A 25,726-nucleotide genomic window follows, 5' to 3' on the forward strand; every position below is an offset into this window, starting at 1 on the left:
TTGCCGTCCTGGACAAGGTCCTAGTTGAGGTCCTCTGCTGTTGCTTGAGTGTGATCTGCTATGAATTTTCACGGGTGTGCCTGTGTCGTGGTGATGACTGTCCAGTGCTTATGCAGTATGGTGTTGTATTTGTGTTGTTACGGATGAAGGGAAGGGAGAAAGGGAAACCCGATGTCAACGCAGAGCTTACTCCTCTCGAGTAGTACGAAGGCTGCCGCCAAGTTTAACATCCCCTCCTCACCCGACGAGCGGATCACCGTCAGGAGTGTCGCATGCGCTCGTTCTGAGAAACACGGCAGAGAGGCTAGAAATTCGTCAACGCCATTGGTGCGAAGTCTGGGTGTCGAGAAATTTGCACCACTACCTCTCCTCTTGCCGACCAAATACTGGTGTTGAAAATGTGGGATTGGAACCACCCCTCAGAGTCGAGTGGCGCTGACCGAGCGTGCCTTAGGGACTGTGGTTCAGGGACGAATGTCAGAAAAGTACAGATCATCGCTTGTAAAAGATCCACAGAATATCAATAAATCTTACCCGACAACGTAATACACAGACACCCAGTTAGTAATAACACACTTGTTAGTGGAACAACACAAAATTTTAACGATATTGAAAAGAAGGCGCCCATACTCTATCTGATCAAAAATAACAGACTCCTATATATTAGGAAATCGATCACAAGATGAGGACTCGCCAATATGAAAAGAAGTGGAGTATTGTGTTGCCAATTGAGACACAATATCACCACCCCTCAGAAGATCTCAATGACTTCGCACGTGGACTAGTCATTAGATGTGACCGGAAGAAAAAGTCCATCAGGAACAGTTAAACCAGTCTAAAGCTGCCCACGTCTACTGTTGATGATGTGTTTGTAAAGCGGAAACGTGAAGGAACATATATAGTTAAACAAAGACCAGGCAGTCCTCATCTGTTGACGGAAAGGGACAGTTGGGCATTGCGGAAGCAGTCGGAAGGAATTACACTTGAGTTTCAAAGTGGTATTAACAGTTCAGATAGCACAGTGAATATGCGTAGAGAATTACAAAGCATTGGGCACAATGATCGAGCAGCTCCACCTCCAGAGAAGCCAAATATTTCTGTAGTCAGTGCTAAGCAAAGCTTGAGGGGATGAGAAGATTGACGGCACTGTACAGTGGATGACTGGAAACGAGGGATTTGGCTCGATGAATCGTGCTAAACCTGTGGCAATGTGATGGTAGGGTTTGGGCTCGGTGAACGACTAGAGTACGGAGGATTTGGTGTTACGATATAGGGGTGTTTTTAGTTGTTAGGTTGTGGTTCCCTTAATGTGCTAAAAAAAGAAAGCTAAATGCGGAAGTATATGAATACATTTTACTACATTGTATACTGCGTGCTGGAGAAGAACAGTTCGGAAACGATGATTGATTGTATCAGTGTGGTAATACACCCTGTCTCATAAAACAGCATCTGTGAGACAGTCATTTGTTGCCTATAACATCTCTGTAGTCATTTCTGTATTCAGTGCTAAACAACACAGGTGGTGGTGTGGAGGAAGATGTCCCTGGACAGTGGACGATGGGAAGCGAGTGTCAGTCCGCTCCAGGAGTTTGGCTAATGCTGGAACTGGTCGTAGATGTAGATAATGATGATGATGATGATGATGATGATGTAGATGATGATGATGTAGATGATGATGATGTAGATGATGATGATGTAGATGATGATGATGTAGATGATGATGATGTAGATGATGATGATGTAGATGATGATGATGTAGATGATGATGATGTAGATGATGATGATGTAGATGATGATGATGATGATGATGATGATGATGATGGTACCAATATGACAGTGCACCCTGGCATGAAGGAGCATCTTTGAGGTAATGGCTTGCACCAACTTGGAGAAACTAAACCTCTCAAAAAAAAACACTTACATAAAAAATGTTTCAGATGAAAAGTTAATATTTTCAAAGGGGGCATTTGTCTGTGCTAAAACTGGTGACCCCCTAACCTCACCCCTTCCACCTCCCACACTCCGTGGTGAATTAGCTTTTTATTTTTAAATGGTAACTTTTTTTACAGTGGATTCGATTTCTATGCCAAAATATACCTCAGGTTTATTCCAAACAGTCTTTACAACTCGTAGTAGATGGGTCTGTAATTGGCGCGAGAGTTACGGCGGTTGGTGTGGAGAACACACCAGAACCAGTCATCCTGTTGGTGAGATTCGAAGGGACTCACAGAAATCAACCCCGAAGGCAACAGAAAATTAAGTTAATTTACAAGTATATTATTTGCCAGACTTCTGCATGTCTAAACGAAAAAGTTTTTCTGTGCAATCAAATTACTAAAACTGAATTAAATTTTTAACATTAATATCAACTGTTTTAGAACAAAATACTTCACACATTTATGTAAACTGTAATTAGAACCCAATTTATCGGTTCTTAATTGCAAACATCGGAAAATTGAACTTCGTCGATTACAGTTCCATTACCACGAATGGCAAAACATGTTTTGGGTCAACCGCAAGCATTTTTTGGCGTAGAACACAAATAAAAAGTTGACTCCCGTTTGGAGGGGGGGGAGGGGGGAGTCACTTTCAGCACAGACCGATGTCCCCATTGAGAATATTAACTTTTCATCTGGCACATTTTTACACACGACGCGTACTGTTTTTTCGAGATATTTAATTGTTCCGAGCTAAGACTGAGAACTACATATGCAATGTAATGCTGCTTGTGAAGAAATCATCAGTGTGCAGATATAATAGTTGCGTTTATCCTGGCAGGTAAAATAAAACGTATAAATATGGACATTGGGAAACCCGAAGTGGCCGTGCGGTTAAAGGCGCTGCAGTCTGGAACCGCAAGACCGCTACGGTCGCAGGTTCGAATCCTGCCTCGGGCATGGATGTTTGTGATGTCCTTAGGTTAGTTAGGTTTAAGTAGTTCTAAGTTCTAGGGGGACTAATGACCTCAGCAGTTGAGTCCCATAGTGCTCAGAGCCATTTGAACCATTGGGAAACATATCTGGAGGCAACATACCATGCCTGCTTTGTGACTGTAAACATACTTCAGACACTATCATCCGTTCTTTTGATCATGGACGTGCTGCGCCGTTATGTTTGATTTTTACGGTAGCAATCTTTTAAAATATTCTCTTAATTACAAAACGAAATATATTCAAGCGAGTTTCTAATGAGATTTTTAATGAAATTTTATTTTCAAAATGCTTCTTGTTCCTCCACGACGTACGCAGGCACTTGAACAATTGTCTCTGGCAATGAGTTCCGCAGTGCTTTCATTCTGAGCTGCCTCTGCCCTCGACAGTGTTGTAGAAATTTCATCACGAGAGAGCCAGCCGCAGACCAGAATTAATCTGTCGGAGAAAGCGCGACTGAGAACCAGGCACAATGTTGGCGAGAACAAATGCTTTGTACAATAACGGCATTACGTTTCGTGTAGGCTCTCGCTCGCTTAAGTAAAACAAAGAGGACCACAAATTCTGCAATCTGACAACCCTAAAAGTTAAGTCCTAACCTTAGACGATTAATATAATTGGCGCTCAGTATTGAGAATTACCCAAACTTCCGATGTCTCAGTCCTGGAAAAATGCTGAGCGTACTGTCAAGAAAAGAAGCACTATTCCGTAATTGTAAATGTATTGATTCGTTACTTGAAAGTGGTGGACGACACTAAAGTGTTCTCTCTTCTAGTTTCGGAGCGCTGGTGTCGGTCAGGTGAGGCACTGAGTACACTTGCTAGCAGTAATGTTTATTAATCAATATTCCCATAAACATTCCTGTAGCTGTACCGATTTCGATAGCATATTTTACAGGGCCCTATAAAGAAAATTAATATAAAACTGTATGATAAGTAAACATATTACGCCGATAAACTACAGAAGTACACTATGTGATCCAAAGTATCCGGAAACCTGGCTGAAAATGACTTAAAAGTACGTTACGCTATCCATCGGTAATGCTGGAATTCAATATGGTGTTGGCCCACCCTTAGCCTTGATGACAGCTTCCACTCTCGCAGGCATACGTTCAATCAGGTGCTGGATGGTTTCATGGAGAATGGCAGCCCATTCTTCACGGAGTGCTTTGAGGAGAGGTATCGATGTCGATCGGTGAAGCCTGGCACGAAGTCGGCGTTCCAAAACATCCCAAAGGTATTCTATAGGATTCAGATCAGGACTATGTGCAGGCCAGTCCATTACAGGGAGGTTACTGTCGTGTAACCACTGCGCCAAAGGCCGTGGATTATGAATAGGTGCTCGATCGTGTTGAAAGATTCAATCGCTATCCTCGAATTGCTCTTCAACAGTGAGAGCAAGAACGTGGTTAAAACATCAGTGTGGGCTTGTGCTGTGATAGTGCCACGCAAAACAATAAGGGGTGCAAGCCCCCTCCATGAAAAATACCACACCACACCGCACCACACCATAACACCACCACCTCCGAGTTCTACTGTTGGCACTACACACGCTGGCAGATGACGTTCACCGGGCATTCACCATACCCACAACCTGCCATCGGGTCGCCACATTGTGTACCGTAATTCGTCACTCCACACAACGTTTTTCCATTGTTCAATCATCCAAAGTTTGCGCTCCTTACGAGGTGTCGTTTGGCATATACCGGCATGAAGATGTGTGGTTTATGAGCAGCTGCTCGACCATGAAATCAAAGTTTTCTTACCTCCTGCCTAACTGTCATAGCACTTGTAGTGAATCCCGATGCAGTTTGGAATCACCGGCCGCTGGAGCCGAGCGGTTCTTGGCGCTTCAGTCCGGAACTGCGCGACTGCAGGTTGGGCATGGATGTGTGTGATGTCCTTAGGTTAGTTAGTTCTAAGTTCTAGGCGACTGATCGACTGATGACCTCAGATGTTAAGTCCCATAGTGCTCAGAGCTATTTGGACTTTTTTTGAGCGCCCCATTTCTGCTCTCTCACGATGCCTAATGACTACTGAGGTCGCTGATATGGAGTACTTGGCAGTAGGTGGCAGCACAATGCACCTAATATGAAAAGCGTATGATTTTGGAGGTGTCCGGATATTTTTGATCACATAGTGTATGTTTTAAGAGTGGTACCATGGGTTAAGTCTTGGCCTAAGAATGTGTCGTAAAATTCGTAGCGTCGTCATACAGGTGAGGCTCTAACGATAAGACTGACTAAACCTAGCCTTTACGAGTTGTATTTGTGTAAGTTTTGGCTGTAGTAAACTTTATATTCTGCAAAAGTTGCTGCAATTCTTCATTGCATCTAGAGAAAGACATCAGTCACGAAACCACCAAAGGTGCTATAATGTATGTTTATTTGTCGATAGCCAGCTTCGGTCAAGCGATCGCCTTCAAATCAAGGATATCATTACCCACATAAAAGGAATGTTTTGTAGCGATCGCCCCTCGGACCAGATTTTGGGCGCGAAAGTTGTGCAGGTGAGGTTGTGACTCTACTGGTGCACGAGGCCGACGTCAGGTGCTGGAGTAGATGACTAACAGACGCCCTACGGCGTCAGTGAGACAGCAGTATCTGGAGTGACGTATGTTTACTGCGACCGTGTACAGAATTAAGTCTTCTGAGCTGCAGTCGGTGCCCAAGCGCCAAGCACACGTCACGAAGTAGTGCAGACTTGATAGGCACATCATGTGCAAGCCGCGTGTACGACGGAAAGCACACGCCCACTTAAAGGCGATTCACTCATTGCTTAACCACAAATCAACGCACCACCACACACTGGCATCGCGTTATATCTGGCACTGATAGACCAGTGCTAGAATACGCGTCCGCAGTGTGGGAAATGCAGTCGATTGCCACATACATCGGCTCCAAGGCGTGCAAGGTTGAGCCCTGTGACTAGACTTGCACCTTTGGAGAGACTGCCCAACTAGAGTCCTGCATGAAGAAATGGGAATTCCCGTGATTAGGGCCCGTGGTCTAGGGGTAGCGTCTTTGATTCGTAATCAAAACGTCTTCGGTCTCGGGTTCGATCCCCGCCACTGCCTAAATTTTGATAAATAATCAGCATTGGCGGCCGAAGACTTCCGGCATAAGAAGTCAGCCTCATTCTGCCAACGGCCTTGTCAAAGAGGGCGGAGGAGCGGATAGAGGTTCAGGGCACTCTCTTGTCCTAGGGGTGGGAAATTGCCCCTAAAGGCGGAAGAATCAGCAATGCAGAAGGCAATGGAAACCACTGCATTAAAGACACGTAACGTGTATCCACAGGACATGTGGCCTGTATTTGAAGAAGTGTCATGATGATATCTCCATTGGCAGAAGATTCCGGAATAGTCCCCCATTCGGATCTCCGGGAGGGGGCTGCCAAGGGGGAGGTTACCATGAGAAAAAGATTGAATAATTAACGAAAGGATAACGTTCTACGAGTCGGGGCGTGGAATGTCAGAAGCTTGAACGTGGTAGGGAAACTAGAAAATCTGAAAAGGGAAATGCAAAGGCTCAATCTAGATATAGTATGGGTCAGTGAAGTGAAGTGGAAGGAAGACAAGGATTTCTGGTCAGATGAGTATCGGGTAATATCAACAGCAGCAGAAAATGGTATAACAGGTGTAGGATTCGTTATGAATAGGAAGGTAGGGCAGAGGGTGTGTTACTGTGAACAGTTCAGTGACCGGGTTGTTCTAATCAAAATCGACAGCAGACCAACACCGACAACGATAGTTCAGGTATACATGCCGACGTCGCAAGCTGAAGATAAACAGATAGAGAAAGTGTATGAGGATATTGAAAGGGTAATGCAGTATGTAAAGGGGGACGAAAATCTAATAGTCATGGGCCACTGGAATGCAGTTGTAGGGGAAGGAGTAGAAGAAAAGGTTACAGGAGAATATGGGCTTGGGACAAGGAATGAAAGAGGAGAAAGACTAATTGAGTTCTGTAACAAGTTTCAGCTAGTAATAGCGAATACCCTGTTCAAGAATCACAAAGGAGGAGGTATACTTGGAAAAGGCCGGGAGATACGGGAAGATTTCAATTAGATTACATCATGGTCAGACAGAGATTCCGAAATCAGATACTGCATTGTAAGGCGTACCCAGGAGCAGATATAGACTCATATCACAATATAGTAGTGATGAAGAGTAGGCTGAAGTTCAAGACATTAGTCAGGAAGAATCAATACGCAAAGAAGTGGGATACGGAAGTACTAAGGAATGATAAGATACGTTTGAAGTTCTCTAACGCTATAGATACAGCAATAAGGAATAGCGCAGTAGGCAGTACAGCTGAAGAGGAATGGACATCTCTAAAAAGGGCCATCACAGAAGTTGGGAAGGAAAACATAGGTACAAAGAAAGTAGCTGCGAAGAAACCATGGGTAACAGAAGAAATACTTCAGTTGATTGATGAAAGGAGGAAGTACAAACATGTTCCGGGAAAATCAGGAATACAGAAATACAAGTCACTGAGGAATGAAATAAATAGGAAGTGCAGGGAAGCTAAGACGGAATGGCTGCAGGAAAAATGTGAAGACATCGAAAAAATATGATTGTCGGAAGGACAGACTCAGCATACAGGAAAGTCAAAACAACCTTTGGTGACATTAAAAGCAACGGTGGTAACATTAAGAGTGCAACGGGAATTCCACTGTTAAATGCAGAGAGAGCAGATAGGTGGAAAGAATACATTGAAAGCCTCTATGAGGGTGAAGATTTGTCTGATGAGATAGAAGAAGAAACAGGAGTCGATTTAGAAGAGATAGGGGATCCAGTATTAGAATCGGAATTTAAAAGAGCTTTGGAGGACTTACGGTCAAATAAGGCAGAAGGGATAGATAACATTCCATCACAATTTCTAAAATCACTGGGGGAAGTGGCAACAAAACGACTATTCACGTTGGTGTGTAGAATATATGAGTCTGGCGATATACCATCTGACTTTCGGAAAAGCATCATCCACACAATTCCGAAGACGGCAAGAGCTGACAAGTGCGAGAATTATCGCACAATCAGCTTAACAGCTCATGCATCGAAGCTGCTTACAAGAATAATATACAGAAGAATGGAAAAGAAAATTGAGAATGCGCTAGGTGACGATCAGTTTGGCTTTAGGAAAAGTAAAGGGACGAGAGAGGCAATTCTGACGTTACGGCTAATAATGGAAGCAAGGCTAAAGAAAAATCAGGACACTTTCATAGGATTTGTCGACCTGGAAAAAGCGTTCGACAATATAAAATGGTGCAAGCTGTTCGAGATTCTGAAAAAAGTAGGGGTAAGCTATAGGGAGAGACGGGTCATATGCAATATGTACAACAACCAGGAGGGAATAATAAGAGTGGACGATCAAGAACGAAGTGCTCGTATTAAGAAGGGTGTAAGACAAGGCTGTAGCTTTTCGCCCCTACTCTTCAATCTGTACATCGAGGAAGCAATGATGGAAATAAAAGAAAGGTTCAGGAGTGGAATTAAAATACAAGGTGAAAGGATATCAATGATACGATTCGCCGATGACATTGCTATCCTGAGTGAAAGTGAAGAAGAATTAAATGATCTGCTGAACGGAATGAACAGTCTGATGAGTACACAGTATGGTTTGAGAGTAAATCGGAGAAAGACGAAGGTAATGAGAAGTAGTAGAAATGAGAACAGCGAGAAACTTAACATCCGGATTGATGGTCACGAAGTCAGTGAAGTTAAGGAATTCTGCTACCTAGGCAGTAAAATAACGAATGACGGACGGAGCAAGGAGGACACCAAAAGCAGACTCGCTATGGCAAAAAAGGCATTTCTTGCCAAGAGAAGTCTACTAATATCAAATACCGGCCTTAATTTGAGGAAGAAATTTCTGAGGATGTACGTCTGGAGTACAGCATTGTATGGTAGTGAAACATGGACTGTGGGAAAACCGGAACAGAAGAGAATCGAAGCATTTGAGATGTGGTGCTATAGACGAATTAGGTGGACTGATAAGGTAAGGAATGAGGAGGTTCTACGCAGAATCGGAGAGGAAAGGAATATGTGGAAAACACTGATAAGGAGAAGGGACAGGATGATAGGACATCTGCTAAGACATGAGGGAATGACTTCCATGGTACTAGAGGGAGCTGTAGAGGGCAAAAACTGTAGAGGAAGACAGAGATTGGAATACGTCAAGCAAATGATTGAGGACGTAGGTTGCAAGTGCTACTCTGAGATGAAGAGGTTAGCACAGGAAAGGAATTCGTGGCGGGCCGCATCAAACCAGTCAGTAGACTGATGACCAAAAAAAAAAAATAAATAAATAAATAAATAAAACAGATTGCCCAACGGTTCTATGAGATGTCGCAGCGGTCTGAAAATAGGCTAATTTCGAGTCAGGAGTTTCAAAACGACGTGTCACGCGCTCACGACACAGGAAGAGCAGGAACAGTTTCAAAAACTCAATAGTGCTCAAACAATACAGTCAGGACTGTCATTTAGAAAAACAGGTAGTAGCCTTCTCAGAGTCGTGACGTCACTGCCAGGCTCCTACGACAGCGTGCTGGGGTGGTGGCGGCGAGGAGACGCCACTCGCCCAGACGTTCCGCTATGACCTAATGTGGTTTCCACCTTGGCGTTCTCGCAGATAGACGTGCGCTTAACCTTCAATTGGGGATGTGGGGTGTTCACACCACCCCAGGTGTAAAAGTTCACTGGTATTTAGTGAAACATGTTGGTCACACTGTTGAGCGCCTTTTTACCTTTGTTCAAAGGGATCCGCATTGTTGCGAAACCATTGTTAATGTTTTAAAAAGTACGCAACACTGTACACAACAAGGTTTTAAATGCTGGGGTGCTGATAACACCCCACCTACCTAGTTGTGCGACTTCCTGTGTTGAGCAGTGTACATCATGATGTCACATGAGGAGGAGCAAAAACGTCTTAGAAGGCTGTTGGAGGAAGTTTCTAATGAAGGTGAAGACTGTGAGAGTTCAGAGTTTGAAGATTCGGATGACAATGAAGAAGAACAATGCGATGAAAGTGATCATGCAACTGCAAGTGATCAATCTGATAAGGATGCTAGTTAAGATACAGCTTCCTCCTTTCCAGTAACACCAGAGAGGTTTATGCTTGGTAAGTATGAAGTAACTAAATGGATGACTACACCTAAGCCTAATAATATCAGAATAAGGAAGCAAAATGTGGTAACTCTGCTTCCTGGCGCCAAACTAATTGCTAAAGACTACAAGACTGCTGTAGAATGCTTTGATGTGTTCATAAATGAGCAAATAATTCGCTCAATAGTAGAGTGCACCAACCTTTATATTGATCGCATTGAGGCCTTCTACAAGAACAAAAATGGATGTCAGAAAACAGATGTAATAGAAATACGATCTTTCATTGGGCTACTTATAATTGCTGGTTCTTATAGAGCAGCTAAAATGAATTTACTTTTTTCACAGGGACTAGGAGTAGAAATATTTCACACTACTATGTCACTGGGCAGATTTTTGTTCCTCATGAGGTGTTTGAGATTTGATAATATTCATGATAGGGGGCAACGTAAGGAACTGGATAAAATGGCTGCAATACTGGAAGTATTCACCTTGCTCAACGAAAACTGCAGAAATGCATACAGCCTGGGAAGTTACACACAATTGATGAACAACTGGTTCCCTTCAGAGGTAAACGTCCCTGTTTTGTGTGTGTTCCTAGCAAACCTGCTAAATATGGAATAAAAATACAGACATTATGTGATGCAAGGACTTTGTATACATCTCAAATGGAAGTACATGCGGGAAAACAGCCTGAAGGGCCTTTCCAAGTTTCTAATACAGGTAAAGATGTGTCATTTTGAGACTTACTGAGGGGATACAAGGAAATGGAAGAAATATAACAGATAACTGGTACACTAGTATCTTGCTTGCTGAAGAATTACTGAAAAAGCGCTAACACTTGTTGGCACAATGAGAAAAAAATAAGCCTCAGCTTCCTACTGAAATGATTGTCATAAATGGGAGAGAAACTGCAAGTACAATTTTTGCTTACTAAGGGGACATCACTTGCCTTTCATATGTACCTAAAAAAGGTAAAAATGTTATACTGCTGTCAACAATGCATCCATTACCTTCTACAACCTTACAAAAGGTGGGGCTGACACAGTTGACTAGTTGTGTGCAACAAACACTATAGCAAGAAGAAGAAACCATGGCCATTAGACGTGTTCTTTCAAATGGTAGATTTTGCTTGCATTAATGCTCGAGCTATAATGAAGAGCAAAATCCCCAGTTTTGCTATGGAAAGAAGGCAATTTATAAGACAGGTGGAGCAGGAGCTTGTGCATCCTCAGGTTTTAAAAAGAGCTTAAAAGTCGGCTGTACCAAGATCCATCCAGCTGAAGGATTTATTCCAGCAGTTCAAAGTAATAAACACACATCAGGAAGATGAACAGTTTGTCCAAGAAATGCTGACAAAAACACCAAGTTCTTCTGATTCAAGTGTAACCAATTTGTGTGTTTAAATCATATGAAAAAACATTTGCAGTAAATGTATCAATTTAGAATATTCTTCCAGTGATGATGAAAATGTTCAGTGTTCAAATGTGATTTTTCTCTAGACTTTAGACATGAATGATTGTTTTAAGTTATTAATGTCTGTTGCTTTGGCTGTCAACATCTCTCTAATTTTAAAGTGGTTATAGCTTTTCTTGTTTGATTTGAAAAATGGTATGTATACAAAACAAAATACAAAATGGTATGTATACAAAACCATTTCACACATGCTATTGGTTTATCAATTACGGATAATTGTTCGAGTATCTTAGTGATTAAAATTGTACTTAAATGAAATAATAAGACTAAATGCAATGTTTATTCTATAATAAACAATTTAAAAAATCGAAACCTCAGTATCATATTTATGTAGGGTGCTGTGAACACCCCACGAGTCTACTTACGTTATAAATGCTCACTTCCCCAGTTAAAGGTTAAGCGGATGTCATGAAGACGAAAGCCTAGATCGGTGACACAGGGTACAACCAGTAAGGCGGTGCTATGCTCAGCCAGACGGCGGTCATCCGGTGTAACGCCCAACAGGTTTTAGGCGAAAGCTTGCAGTCACTCGGTACGGCCTCTCACCGCGGGAAGCTGCAGGTTCGCTCACATCATCTTCAGCCATTTTTGTGGCAGCCATGCAGCCTGCAGTGGCAGCTTTCAGTGGCTAAGTTCCACTACAGTTGGCTGGCTGTGTTCTCGGACACGAAGTCTTTTTATGTAGCAGGCAGCACATCACGATTCGCCAGTCGGGTTGATCGGTAATTAGCGAAACTGTCATTCAGTCGGAATCAGTAATAGAGACGGAACAGTCAGACACTAACAATGAGGCTTTGGACACGGTCGTATTTAAAGCAGTCATTTTCTCCCATTATTCGGAGGCGTCGGTGGACGTGTCCCCACCGTGGTGTCTCAGTTATTGCCCGTTCCACTTTTCTTCACATCTTCCGCCCGTACTAGGATTCAGTGGAACGGCAGAGCATGGAGGTTACATGTTAATAGCTCTGTAGTTCAAGGCTCGCCAAGTAACGCTGTCGGTGCTGTCATGCTGCGCAGTTCGTGCTTCTTGATTACAGCTCGCCTGGACGTGCCAAGTGTATAAAGAGCGACGACGCTCTACCCTCAGCAACTCAGAACTCCTGCCGTGCCCCAGATACCGATTGTGACACATGGTATGAGCCAGAACTGTCTCTCTGCCGTCGTTGCCAAGTAATAACTTTAAAATTTATTGCGCACCCAGGAATCGAATTTGCTATGCAACAGTCTCCCTCCTTCCAGAAATTAGTCCCGGATTTTGGTTTGGTGGACCCAGAATAACTGCAGTTACGTAGATTGCATTGACACTAATTCATACCGTGCAACCCCGCTTAATATTTCTTTGCTGGGTTCTGCACTCTAATACGGCCGAGATTCAACTCATTGCATGTGCTATCATTCAGTTACAAATGTTGATACAATTTAGTTCCTATATCTTAGTTGTGGCGTCAGGCCATTCGATGGGGATATGGTGCAAACGTAGAGACCCGTAGGATTGGCAGGTTTAAGCCTCAAGCTTAGGTAGGGCACACAAGTTGCTATAAGTTACACGGCTATGTTAGTAGTAGAAACACTTTAGTGAAATGACAGATGTGTCCGAACATCAGTTTCGTATTAAAACGCTCCTTTTCTGATGCAATTAGGTTGTCTCTTGAGTGTAGAATTCAGAGTAGCGTTAAGAAAGGTTAGATTTTGGATAGGTAAGATATTTCAACTTCTTCTGTCCAATTTAACATTGGTGTTGGTAATTTGATACTAGTTATAGTTAGCCCTGCCTATAACCTAAGTCGTGCCATTCTGATACCACTGTTCTGAAACTCCATTGTTGCCCCTGGGTTTCCCATCTACATTAACAGCAAATGATTACAGTCTGCGATGTGAAGACTAAGTAACTCCAGTAGATAACGCTTTTCTGAAAATGTTCGCATCGAGCTCACAGCTGAACCAAGCACGATAGCGCATCTGTGCAGATCCTTCTAGTCGGACAAATGGTGGAGATTCCTGTTCCGGAGCCTCACAACTCCATCATTGTCATAAGGGCATGTGCATCTCCTCGGCCCGAGATCACGAACACTTCCTCAGACTGTAGTTTCTCTCACTTACTCATGGCTTCCCGTTCATCGATCGTGGATGGACGGTGTAAACTGATAATTAGCGTTTCTACTGACTGCCGGGAATCCTTGCTTTCTGTCTTTACCTCTACAGTTGCCATGTGATGGAAGAGAGCTAGATTCTCATGTGTTACCTACGCTGAAGAGCCAAAAAACTGATACATCTGCCTAATATCGTGTAGGTCCCCCTTCCCCCGCGAGCACGCGGAAGTGCCGCAACACGACGTGGCGTGGACTCGACTAAAGTCTGAAGTAATGCTGGAGGGAATTGACCATTAATCCTGCAGGCTGTCCATAAATCCGTAAGAGTACGAGGGGGTGGAGATCTCTTCTGAACAGCATGCTGGAAGGCATCCCAAATATGCTTGACAATGTTCACGTCTGGGAAGTTTGGTGGCCAGCGGAAGTGTTTAATCCCAGAAGAGTTTTCCTGGAGCCAATATGTAGCACTTCTGGACGTGTGGGTGTCGCATTGTCCTGCTGGAATTTCCGAAGTCCATCGGAATGACATGAATGGATGTAGGTGGTCAGACAGGATGCTTACGTACGTGTCACCTATCCGAGTCGTATTTAGACGTATCAGGGGTCCCGTATCACTTCACCTGCAATTGCCTGCAAACGCCCCACACCATTACAGAGCCTCCACCAGCCTGAACAGTCCCCTGCTGACATGCAGGGTCGATGGATTCAGGAGGTTGTCTCCATACCTGCACACGTCCATCCTCTTGTTGACAGGAACAGGCGTGTGGCGTAAAGCTTCGTGTCGTGCAGTCATGAAGGGTACACGAGTGGTCCTCTGGCTCCGAAGCCCATACCGATGATATTTCGTTGAATGGTTCGCACGCTAACACTCGTTGATGGGCCAGTGTTGAAATCTGCAGTAGTTTATGGAAGGGTTGCATTTGTGTCACGTGGGACGATTATCTTCAGGCGTTGTTGGTCCCGTTCCTGATATTCACTGTACACTCGTGAAATGGTCGTACGGGAAAATCCCCACTTCATCGCTACCTCGGACATACTGTGTCCAATCGCTCTTGCGCCGATTATAACACCACGTTCAAACTCACTTAAATCTTGTTAATCCGCCATTATAGCAGCAGTAACCGATCTAACAACTGAACCAGACAACTTTATAGCAACTAGTTTAGGGGCATTCATTATCATTGTGTCTTATACGGAGAAACATAAGTTTCGCGACACATCCGACATGTATTCGCGATACAGAAGTTGAGAAACGGTGGACTGGGGGAACTCGGAAGCCATTACGGTCACGACGACATCGTGGTGAGAGACACCTTAAATGATGCTGTGCTGGGGTGAGAAAGGGTCATGTTGGATGGCCATTCAGAGCTTCACATTTTCGTCGGTGGTCGACGAAATTTTGCTGTCGCCTCATGTGCTAAGCTTTAGAGGTGCAGCTGGTGCATACTTGATTTTCTAGGAGGAGAGAACGGTATGAATATCAATGGTTCAGATGAAACGCCAGTACTAAGCAAATAAGGGAAAACTGAAAGGTAGAAGGAATATATACAGGGGGGGGGGGGGGGGTCGATAGGTCGATATCAGGGAAACAAACTTGAGGAGGTATCTTTGCTATTTAGTTTACGTTAAAATCCATATCGGTTCGATCAACTTGCACAACGTATTGGTTGGAATTGTATTTGAACTTACAGTAAAAGTAGTGACGTCACACTAGTCGGCCTGTCCGCCACACTTAGCAAATGCTGGACTCCGTGCAGAGCCCACGGGAAATCAAGTCTATTGAAAAGGTAGCCACTAAAGGTCTTAATTGTGTCGTGTGCTATCGAGAACGTGCATACATTTAAACACGCAGTCATGAATTACGAAACGCGTCTGAAATAGTTACTCGCTCCCCGCCGGAGATAGCTGCTAGTACTCAGACCTGCAGTGTCACGTGCTTGTGACGTACGCGCCACAACCCTTCTTCGCGGGGGGCCTCGTGTTGTTGTGAGGAGTGTTTGGACTTGATGTAGTCGCCGACTTCCGTAATGTGAGAAGCACGAGTAATAAATTTTCTTTTTGATACAGCACTGACGACAACTTGCAAAACTTCACCTATCGAACAAACCAGAGTGATCAAGGTGAAAGAAATCCGGTAAGTAAAATTAAAGTTTGTCATCGTTGTGGGCATTGGAGACGAAGGGCAAGTATGGGGCAAATATCGGCTGTATCCTTTTGAGAAAAACACCTCGCCTTAAATACTTTTGAAAATCTCTAGAAATCCGATTTTTTTATCTCTGCTTGGAAATTTTAACGTTGAACTTTCAGAATGCTAGTCCTGTGTGATCTTAAAGTAGTGCGCTAGGGTAGTATGCAGAACAGTCTCCGTCCGGGTATGCGGATATCTAAGGATTTCTTAAGCAAGAAGTCCTCAAGCGCTATTTTTCTCCATCCTTAGCTTGTGCTCCATTTTAAATTACCAGTATGTTAAGAGACACGGTCGAAGCGATTGAAGACACGTTTGTACTCAGGTCTTGAAGATGGTCAAAAAATGGCTCTGAGCACTATGGGACTTAACATCTGAGGTCATCGGTCCCCTAGAACTTAGAACTACTTAAACCTAACTAACCTAAGGACATCACACACATCCATGCCCTAGGCAGGATTCGAACCTGCGACCGTAGCGGTCACGCGGTTCCAGACTGAAGTGCCTAGAACCGCACGGCCACACCGGCCGGCGAAGATGGTCATCATAGAATTTAATTACCTGGTGGAAAATGTTACCCGTAACTTGAAAACATATAAAAAATTTTAAAAACTTCCCTGGATTAGTGCTACTACAATGTCGCAACTCCTTAAACGCTGTTACCTTCCTCCGTCTCAGAGCGGGGTGCACAAAATCTTTGTAGTACTCAGTACGTACAATTACAAGAGAAACTCATTCGTCATGCTTGTCACTGAAACAAAAACGGATTGAAATTTAGAGCAGGTTAGATAGATAATCACTGCACCAGCAAGTTTGTGGGGTGGTAATCCAAATGTGTTGCGGACATCTGATCAATGAAATTATGTCTGAACGAAAAATTCGCGCCTGAACGTCCGTATCGTCGTGCTGTCAAGCGTTGCTCTCCAGTATATTACACAGGCGCGGATCAAAGGTTCGGCTTTGATGGGGTGGTGTGGGGGTTTACATCAGTGCGCAGAACATCGGTTTAACATAGCTTTCAAGATTGCAGTTCATAAATATTGCATAAGTTGGTATTATTGTGGTTTGTTTGGTGCAACAACAACGAAAATTGCGTCAGAAGTAGCTGGGAGCTTGAGGAAAAGGCACGTGATTTTTCGCTGTATACTCTAACATAAAATTGGCAAGATACAGAAATGGACACTACGTGGGTCTCTGGTACTGTGACTGTTGAAAACCAGAGGCCGCACGCACATAAAGATCGAAACTTTACGCGGCAAAAACCCGTCAGGAGGCTACAGTGCGTTAAGTGAAGTTCGTGGTGAGTTTATAGTGGACCGTAGTATAGTTCCACGTTGGGTTAATAGTTTTCTTGACTGTAAAATAGGTATATACGAAAATCAAAGACCCGGAAGGCCAAGAACATCAACAGATGAACCAAGTGTGAAACTTGTGACAGATGCTCTTGAAGAAGATCGCAGTGCGTCGTGTGAGGAACACTCTGAAGCCACGGCAATTCCCCCCAAAATCAGTATTACATATCCTGACAAATGATTTAAAGAAGAGGAAAAATTTCTGCGAGATGGGTGTTGAGTTGCCAGGCGTGCGGTATTTCCCGGGACGCACTGTGTTTCCTGCCAAATTTTAAATGTCCACCGGGACAGTCTCTGTCCCGTATTTCAACCATGTTCGATTATTATTATTGCGAAATCTTTCGCGCTACAGCTTGTAAATACATTTCATGTACGCGCGTACCGCATGTAGGTACGACTAGCTGGGCTATCAGTCTGACAGTGCCGGGCGGGGACGATATTCACCGATTCCCACCATAGCGCGCCGCGTCTCACTTTCTTTCTATAATTTTGTATTCAGCATTTTTGTTTGTTTGCTGACTCGTTTAAATGCTGTGTCAACGCATGTTAACACTTCTGGAAGGATTTTTTAATTCCATTATTGATTGTCATTCTAGTTTAAAACTTCGTTCATTGTTTTGCGAGAACTGCTGAGTGTTGAACGCGTTACGCTTGTAAATTATTTCTAAAACTGTAGACAGGATAAATGATTTAAGTGACTGTGACCCAGATAATTCGTCTAGAAATGGAGTAATACCTTCCCAAAAAAAGGCTTACTAAGTATAATCCGAACTCGGAAAATAGTTATTCCTGGTTAAGACAAGTAAAAGGAAACTTTTACAAGACGCAGTGATTATCTATCTAACCTGCTCTAAACTTCAATCCGTTTTTGTTTCAGTGACAAGCGTGACGAATGAGTTTCTGTCGCCTGTGCAATAAAGATTTCTCGTGTGCTCATGGAGGCATTGTTGATGTAAAACATGCATGTACTAAATCTCAGATGACTGTAAGAGCAACGAAGCATGAAGTACTTTACCTAATATTTCTCGAAGCCTTCCTCGGAGACGGAAAAGATTACTGCTGGAGAACTCGCATCTGTTTATTGCACGTTAAAACATTCTGTTAGACACAATAGTGTGGATCTGCAGTGAAACAAAAATAGTTCAAAGTTTTAATTGCAGAAGAACAAAAGCGGAAGCTAGTGCATGCGAAGTATTGGCCAAAGGATCTGTTAAAAATGTTTTGAAGAAAAATCTATACTTCTCTATAGCGACAGGTACAAATAATAAAAAAACCAGAACATTTCCAATTTGCTTATGATTTTATGATTACGATACTAGGGTTTAAACCGTCTACTGGAATTGGTAGAATGAAATAATTTTGCAAACCAAGTTACGAAGTAATTAAGACATATTGGAGAAGATTGTCTTCATTTAAAGTTTCGGCTTTCGCCGCTGACAACACTGATGTAAACTTTGATAGAAACCATTCCATCTATATACTTATTTTAGCCGAAAATGATAAAATTGTCAAAGCAGGTTGCCCGGTCAGTATTCTTCACAATGCAGCAAAATAAAGTCCTGATAAACTTGAAGTGGATGTAGAAAGATTGATACTGAAAATTTGCAGTCACTTCAGTATATCTGCGAAACGAAGGACGGACTTGAAACTCCATGTTGAAGCGAATGAGATGCAACGGGATTGTGTGTCACTTGTGTCATACATCTGTCCGCGAGATTTTCACAGCCCTAAACATCCCTAGGTCCACTGTTTCCGATGTGAGAATGAAGTGGAAACGTGAAGGGACACGTACGTACAGGCTGACCTCGTCTGTTGACTGACAGAGACCGCCGACAGTTGAAGAGGATCGTAGTGTGTAATAGGCAGACATCTATACAGAGCATCACACGAAATTCCAAACTGCATCAGGATCCACTGCAAGTACTATAACACTTGGGCAGGAGGTGAGAGAACCTGGATTTCGTGGTCGAGCGGCTACTCATAAGCCACACATCACGCCGGTAAATGCCAAACGACGCCTCGCTTGGCGTAAGGAACGTAAACATTTGACGATTGAACAGTGGAAAAACGTTGTGTCGAGTGACGAATTACGGTACACAATATGGCGATCCGATGGCAGGGTGTGGGTATGGCGAATGCCCGGTGAACGTCATCTGCCAGCGTGTGTAGTGCCAACAGTAAAATCCGGAGGCAGTGGTGTTATGGTGTGGTCGTGTTTTTCATGGAGGGGGCTTGCACCCCTTATTGTTTTGCGTGACACTATCACAGCACAAGTCCACACTGGTGTTTTAAGCACGTTCTTGCTTCCCACTGTTGAAGAGCTATTCGGGCATAGCGAGTATAAGACGATCGAACACCTGTTCGTAATGTACGGCCTGTGGCGGAGTGGTTACAAGACAGTAACATATCTGTAATGGACTGGCCTGCACAGAGTCCAGACCTGAATCCTATAGAACACATTTGGGATGTTTTGGAAACGCCGACTTCGTGCCAGGCCTCACCGACCGACATCGATACCTCTCCTCAGTGCAGCACTCCGTGAAGAATGGGCTGCCATTCCCAAAGAAACCTTCCAGCACCTGATTGAACGTATGCCTGCGAAAGTGGAAGCTGTCATCAAGGCTAAGGGTGGGCCAACACCGTACTGAATTCCATCGTTACCGATGGAGGGCGCGACGAACTTATAAGTCACTTTCAGCCAGGTGTCCGGATACTTTTGATCACATAGAGCAGATTAGTAAGTGGATGCCGTGTTTTTGAAATACCTTGCCATTTTCGAGACTTCGTATTCATGCTACTTTATTTGCTGAAATTACGAAATGGATACATATAATAATATAAAAGCTTCAATTTATTTTCTGTTTTGCGGGTCGTCATGACACCGCACTTTCCTCAACGTCCCGCCGCCCCATCCCCTTCGCCCACCGGTACTTAGGTAACATTGAGCGCTTCGTTGTTTGCTGAGTACTCGTGACTCGGCGGACGGGCTTACTGCTGTGTACGTCTTTCGAACGGGTCGTGTTTTGCTTTATAAGAGCAAAGAACGCTTTCTTGTTGTAGGCTAATACTTTTTGGAACCTGCGTGTAAAGGACTTCAGTTACTAATTTGAGTGATAGTTGGCAAACGCACGGAAGGACCTGAAAGAACTGCTTTCAGGTACTTTATCCCAGTTGTCGTGCTGTACTAGCATATTCGTTCCTGAAAATTGAACCATGTAAATATCTTTCGTTAACATTTATTGTTGTCAGTTTATCATTTCATATCTTAATTTGGATATCCTTCGCTGCCTTCACGCTGCGAATATTGGATGGCACTCACTAAAACTACTTTCAAAATATCTTCTGGCAGTTTCTGAGCAGAGGCTGTGGAATGACTGTCTTTGTTCAGGAGATATAAAGCGCCCTGTTAAAAACACACAAGGCTCTGTGAGGCTCTTCTCAATGCAGGTCTATTGTTTAAAAAATGTGATAACTTGAAGATGAACACCGCCCTGTGCAAAGTATGAGAGCTGTTGCTAACATAAATAGATATAATGTGATGCGCCCTGGCGAAATGACTCTATATCATTTGTGACCAGTCATTCACGAGAGTCAGTGCATCTTTCGAAATTCTATGAGAATCAGTCAGGAACAATTTAATAGGCAAGGGGACAATAAAATATCCTTAGGGAGACTGTATACTAATATACAAAGGGAAGCCTTATTAGCAAAAAGCTCGAAACGTTCATGAACGATTTGCTTCAATTTTTAATTGGTACCATAAGAAACATTCGCACGGACATAACTACATGCTGGTTGATTCAGTTGGCCATACCAATGACGTTTAACCCAACGCGTAATGTTATATCTGGCCTTTAAAAACAACGCGCGAGATTCTGATATTCTCTCGCTCGCTACGCCCCAGCAATTACTCCTACAGAAAAATCAGTAGGACGTTTTTGTACGAGGGACGTTCAGTAAGTAATGTAACACATTTCCTGGCCCATTTCGGTCTTAAAAATGCGAAATTTGTTGTGGGACATCGTGGAATATTCGCGCAGCCACAATAGTTGCACGAACTTCCGATAGGTAGCAGCGCTATACGTAGCCTTCAAAATGGCGTCTGTAAGGAGGTGTGTTTTAAATAGTTTCCGGTGGAAAACCAGAGCATCACAGATATTCAGAGGCCCTTGCTGAACATCCACAGAGAACTGGCAATGAACAAAACGACTGTTGAGTCATTGGGTGAGGCATCTGTCATCGCAACAAGATCGCGCAAACCTGTCCGATCTGCCTTGAGCCCGCCGACCGCACACTGCTGTTACTGCTGCAAAATGTTAGTCACCACAAAAATGCAAACGAACGTCACCTCCATGACACCCCTAGGCCTCACATGTCTTCGCACCCGAGAGGAGATCGCAAAACTTCATTTGACTATTCTTCCTCATCCACCCTACAAGATGGATCTCGCACTTTCATTTAGGCCCAGTGAAAAGGTGCACTCCGCATGGAGGAGTACGTAGATGATGGGAAGGTTATTCATACATCAAGACGTTGGTTCCACGTCGACCAGGTAGAGTGGTACCATGCAGGCATACAGGCTCCCCCAGTAAGGTGGCATAAGATCGCCGCATTGAACGGAGATTGTATTGAAAAATAGGTTTTCGTAGCCAAAAGAGTGGGGAATAATGTAGTATATCAGAATCCTGAATAAAAACAACCTACTTTCAGAGGAGAAAAATATTTCCATTACTTATTAAACGCCACCTGTAGAAAATTTAAATGTAGTTAAATTTTGTACTGGAATATGTTTTCACTGGAGGCCACGATTTGAGTTATTCAAGAAAAACGTACAGAAGTGACATTCAAACGCACCTCGACCCCCACGCTCATCCCTCACAAGTCAGGATTTCTAGTATGTTGTGGCACCCTCCTGCCGCTGTACAAAAACTTTCCGACTAAAGGTGCCCGTGAGGGTAATGAAAGATGAAAGGCATCTGTAAATGTTACACTAAAATTAATTACGTTGACATTTTGAACCAGTCTTAACCCTTACAAGCACAGTAGTTTCGTAGTCAGAAAGCCTGACGAATAACGCAGTGTAATTGATTACTTTAAAATTCACGAAATTTCCAGCATACTGCAGTAGCTGACAAATCCACCATCGCCCGGGTATTCGTTTTGCTAATATTCTATCAGAAGCGGAAAAACTAACAATAAACTGTGTTTTTGGTGTAATATCATGAAAATTTTATTTCCGTGTATTCGTGTAAACACCTTTGAAATTATGAAAGATGTATAATGTACAAACGTATAACGAATGTAGGCGCGTAGTAGTCACAAAACGAAAATCGAGTGATAACATGTTATGTTGCAGATACTAAAAGCATAACGGTAAAGACCTGGTGTTGCGGGTGATGTGTTGTATGCTGTCAGAACTCGAATTCAGTGAAACGTAACCCAATAGAGAGAGACGTTCTCCTTTGTGAGAGCACAGCTGTAATGAGCTCGTTATTCGCAACAAGCCAAACAATAAGAATCCTATCACAGTCAAAGCAATCATAGCGTCGCTAGTTTGCAAAATGATTCCCATGTTAAATTGGATTATTAGATAGACATCCAATAGAAACTTTAACAACGTGTAGTGCTTCGTACACTGTTGGTCACGAGGACTACCAGAAAATTTTCAAATGAGAAGAAATACGTCATAACTGCTATATTACTTACGTGAAATTAAAGGACTGCTTTCAGTTTAAAATTTGAATTCTAGAATGGCTGAGCTGTAAGGTTACAACGTTATCTTAGACTTCCAGTGCGTGAATAAAGTTGTGTGTGAGCCATTTGCTATGAAATATACCGGGGTACAACTGCTTCCCCAGTAACATAACCCAAAAGAACATGTGCCCTCACTGTACTGGTTTACGTGATCAAAAATTAATGGAAGCAAATGAGAAGAGACCTACGAATAAATAAAACCACACACACACACACACACACACACACCTTATTCTCTTAAGAGACTGGGACAATAGGAATCATCAGAAGATTTACCATCTAGGTGCATATACACCACTGCAAGATTTAAAAGGTGAATAATTTTTTTTGTCTATACTGGTTACCTTGTCAGATGAGAAAAGTTTGCAACAGAGATATTAAATGTGAAATTTGTTGGTGGTGGTTCTGTTCTGAAACTAAAAGAGACCTAGATCAAATTAGATTTTATGTTTTCATTTTTGTGGCCATGAACTCCGTAGGTGGTGTATCACCACATAAGGTATTTAAAAGACGTTGCAATTGCTAAAAATGCGTATTTACTCTAAACGTACGGGTTTTATTCATTTAACAATCATCAGTGGTCTAGAATTAAACACATTTGCAGTTTTGGTTTTGGTTCTATATGTAAAAAAACTGTTATTTCCCGAACTGCTAATGTGTGAATTTTTGCTACTGCATTTTCTTCTGATTTTGGGGCATCTCAGGAAGTATCGTTTATTAGCATGGGAGTTAATAGTATAGTATACAACAGAGCCTTTTGCGGGGGGTGGGGAGGGGGGGTGCTTAAAGACCAGCACAAAGCGACGAACACCGAATACAGAGTAGGGAAGGAGAGTGGGGTAGTTGACATGAAGAATGTGGGGGACGTTAAGGGGTAAGTGATAACGAAATAGAGAGAAGTAGATGTAGTAGAGAGAGAGAGAGAGAGAGAGAGAGAGAGAGAGAGAGAGAGAGAGAGAGAGACTGGAAGGGAAAGAGAGGGGGGACCGTTTCTTGTGTGTTTGCTTAGGCGGTGTGCTCAATGGTTTGTATATTGTTTGGTTTCAAATGTTTATTTGGTCGTTAATATGTTTGTTGTGTTAGTGCTCTCTTTTTATGGTAAATTCCTTGAAATGTAAAGAGATGCTCAACTTTTTCTGTTGTAATTTGGCCTGTGCGATCCTGGTTAGGATGGTCCACGTACGTCGAGGAACTTCCCCTGTGCTTCCATAGCTTACACCGTGTGCCAGAGATCTGATTCCACGTATTTATACTGGGTTACTACAGTGTAACTGCAAATAAGTTTCCAGCTTGTTGACAGTCTTACTTCACAATCTCTCCGATTATTAATTACATTTTATGAATTTTTTCCCTTCCCTAAACGAAGACTTATTCATTTCCTACATCTTTCATATTTGAAAACAATGTATGAATGAATGAAACATTCGCTTAGACAAAAGTAACCAGTAGCACTGTCGTAAATTCATTGTATCATCCCAGTACTGAATGAAAGTATGTGTATTTCGTTACTGGGTAGCTCAAGACATCTGCTTGTCCCCAGGTAAAACAAAGTAATACCATAGTTTGCAATGCGGACGGAAGCGTGAAGCGGGAGCGGTCGGTGTTGCTGGGTTGGGCGGAGGACAATATAGGGGGAGCGATCGGTAATGCTGACGGACGACATCCTGCGGATAACGCTTGCAGCTTTCGCCAGCTTAACGGTGCGGCGAGTGATGCGAGGCTATATCAAACAGTAAGTCGTACAGTTCGTTGCACTGTGTCGCTCAGTTCTGTTTTCCTTAAAAAGCCTTTTCTCTTAAAGTACAATCGTGTAGTCGGGTTAGCGTTTGAGAATATTAAATTTTTCATTTGCGTGACCATAATGTTCTTCATTGTTGATACTGCTTCCTCTGTAAACACTAAATGTAGAAGGTGCGTTAAGTGACCACTCTAAGGAAAATGGAATTTTTACCAGACCATGGTTACTGTCGGAAGCCTGCCGCATACGCGCCTTTTGAATTACATATTGCAAGGTATCACAACACCCATTTTAAGTAAAATATAAAATAGTATAATAGGAACAGTATGCATTTGTCTAAAATTGTACAAAGGACACTTCTCCCCATCTAAAGGATTAATGAGGCCTCTGCCATCACGGCAGCATTCCATCCATGTTTGCTATATTGATTTACGGACTTACTTTCTAGGCATCTTGACGCCCTAGGATTTGCAAAAGTACCTAGCGGCTGCAGCAGCACGCCGTTTCCAGTTAGATTTTTGTATTGGGCCAAATACATTGAAGATCCAAAGAAACTGGTACATCTGCCTACTAACGCATAGGCCCCACGCGAGCACGCAGACGTGCCGCAACACGACGTGGCATGGACTCGACCAATTTCTGAAGTAGTGCTGGAGGAAATTGTCACCATGAAACCTGCAGGGCCGTCCATAAATCCGTAAGAGTACGACGGGGTAGAGATCTCGTCTGAACAGCACGTTACAAGGCATCCCAGATAAGATCAATAATGCTCACGTTTGGTGAGTATGGTGGCGATCGAAAGTGTTTAAACTCAGAATAGTGTCCCTGGAACCAGAATGTAGCAATTAGGTACGTGTGGAGTGTCGCATTGTCCCGCTGGAATTGCCCAAGTCAATCGGAATGCACAATGGACATGAATGGATGTATGTAATCAGAGAGGATGGTTACGTACGGTTCACCTGTCAGTCGTATCGAGACGAACTATGGGTCCCATATCACTCCAATTGCACACGTCCTACACCATTACGGAGTTTTCACCAGCTTGAACAGTCTCCTGCTCCGCCCGTCCACTCGATACAATTTGAAACGAGACTCGTCCGACC

The 25,726-nt window shown here is 43.2% G+C and overlaps 2 protein-coding genes across 5 annotated transcripts in view; both read left to right on the top strand.

The window, feature by feature from the left end:
• LOC126458138 (uncharacterized) overlaps window positions 1-25,726 on the top strand; it is a 404,279-nt gene that overhangs the window by 145,060 nt on the left and 233,493 nt on the right. The window lies entirely within an intron of this gene.
• LOC126456462 (uncharacterized) lies at window positions 1,597-10,001 on the top strand. The gene is made up of 2 exons (XM_050092211.1): window positions 1,597-1,822; window positions 9,817-10,001. Exons 1-2 carry the CDS (start codon window positions 1,597-1,599, stop codon window positions 9,999-10,001), a joined length of 411 nt encoding a protein of 136 aa, XP_049948168.1.

This window comes from Schistocerca serialis, chromosome 2 (assembly GCF_023864345.2).
Source record: "Schistocerca serialis cubense isolate TAMUIC-IGC-003099 chromosome 2, iqSchSeri2.2, whole genome shotgun sequence".
Lineage (NCBI taxonomy): Eukaryota > Metazoa > Arthropoda > Insecta > Orthoptera > Acrididae > Schistocerca > Schistocerca serialis.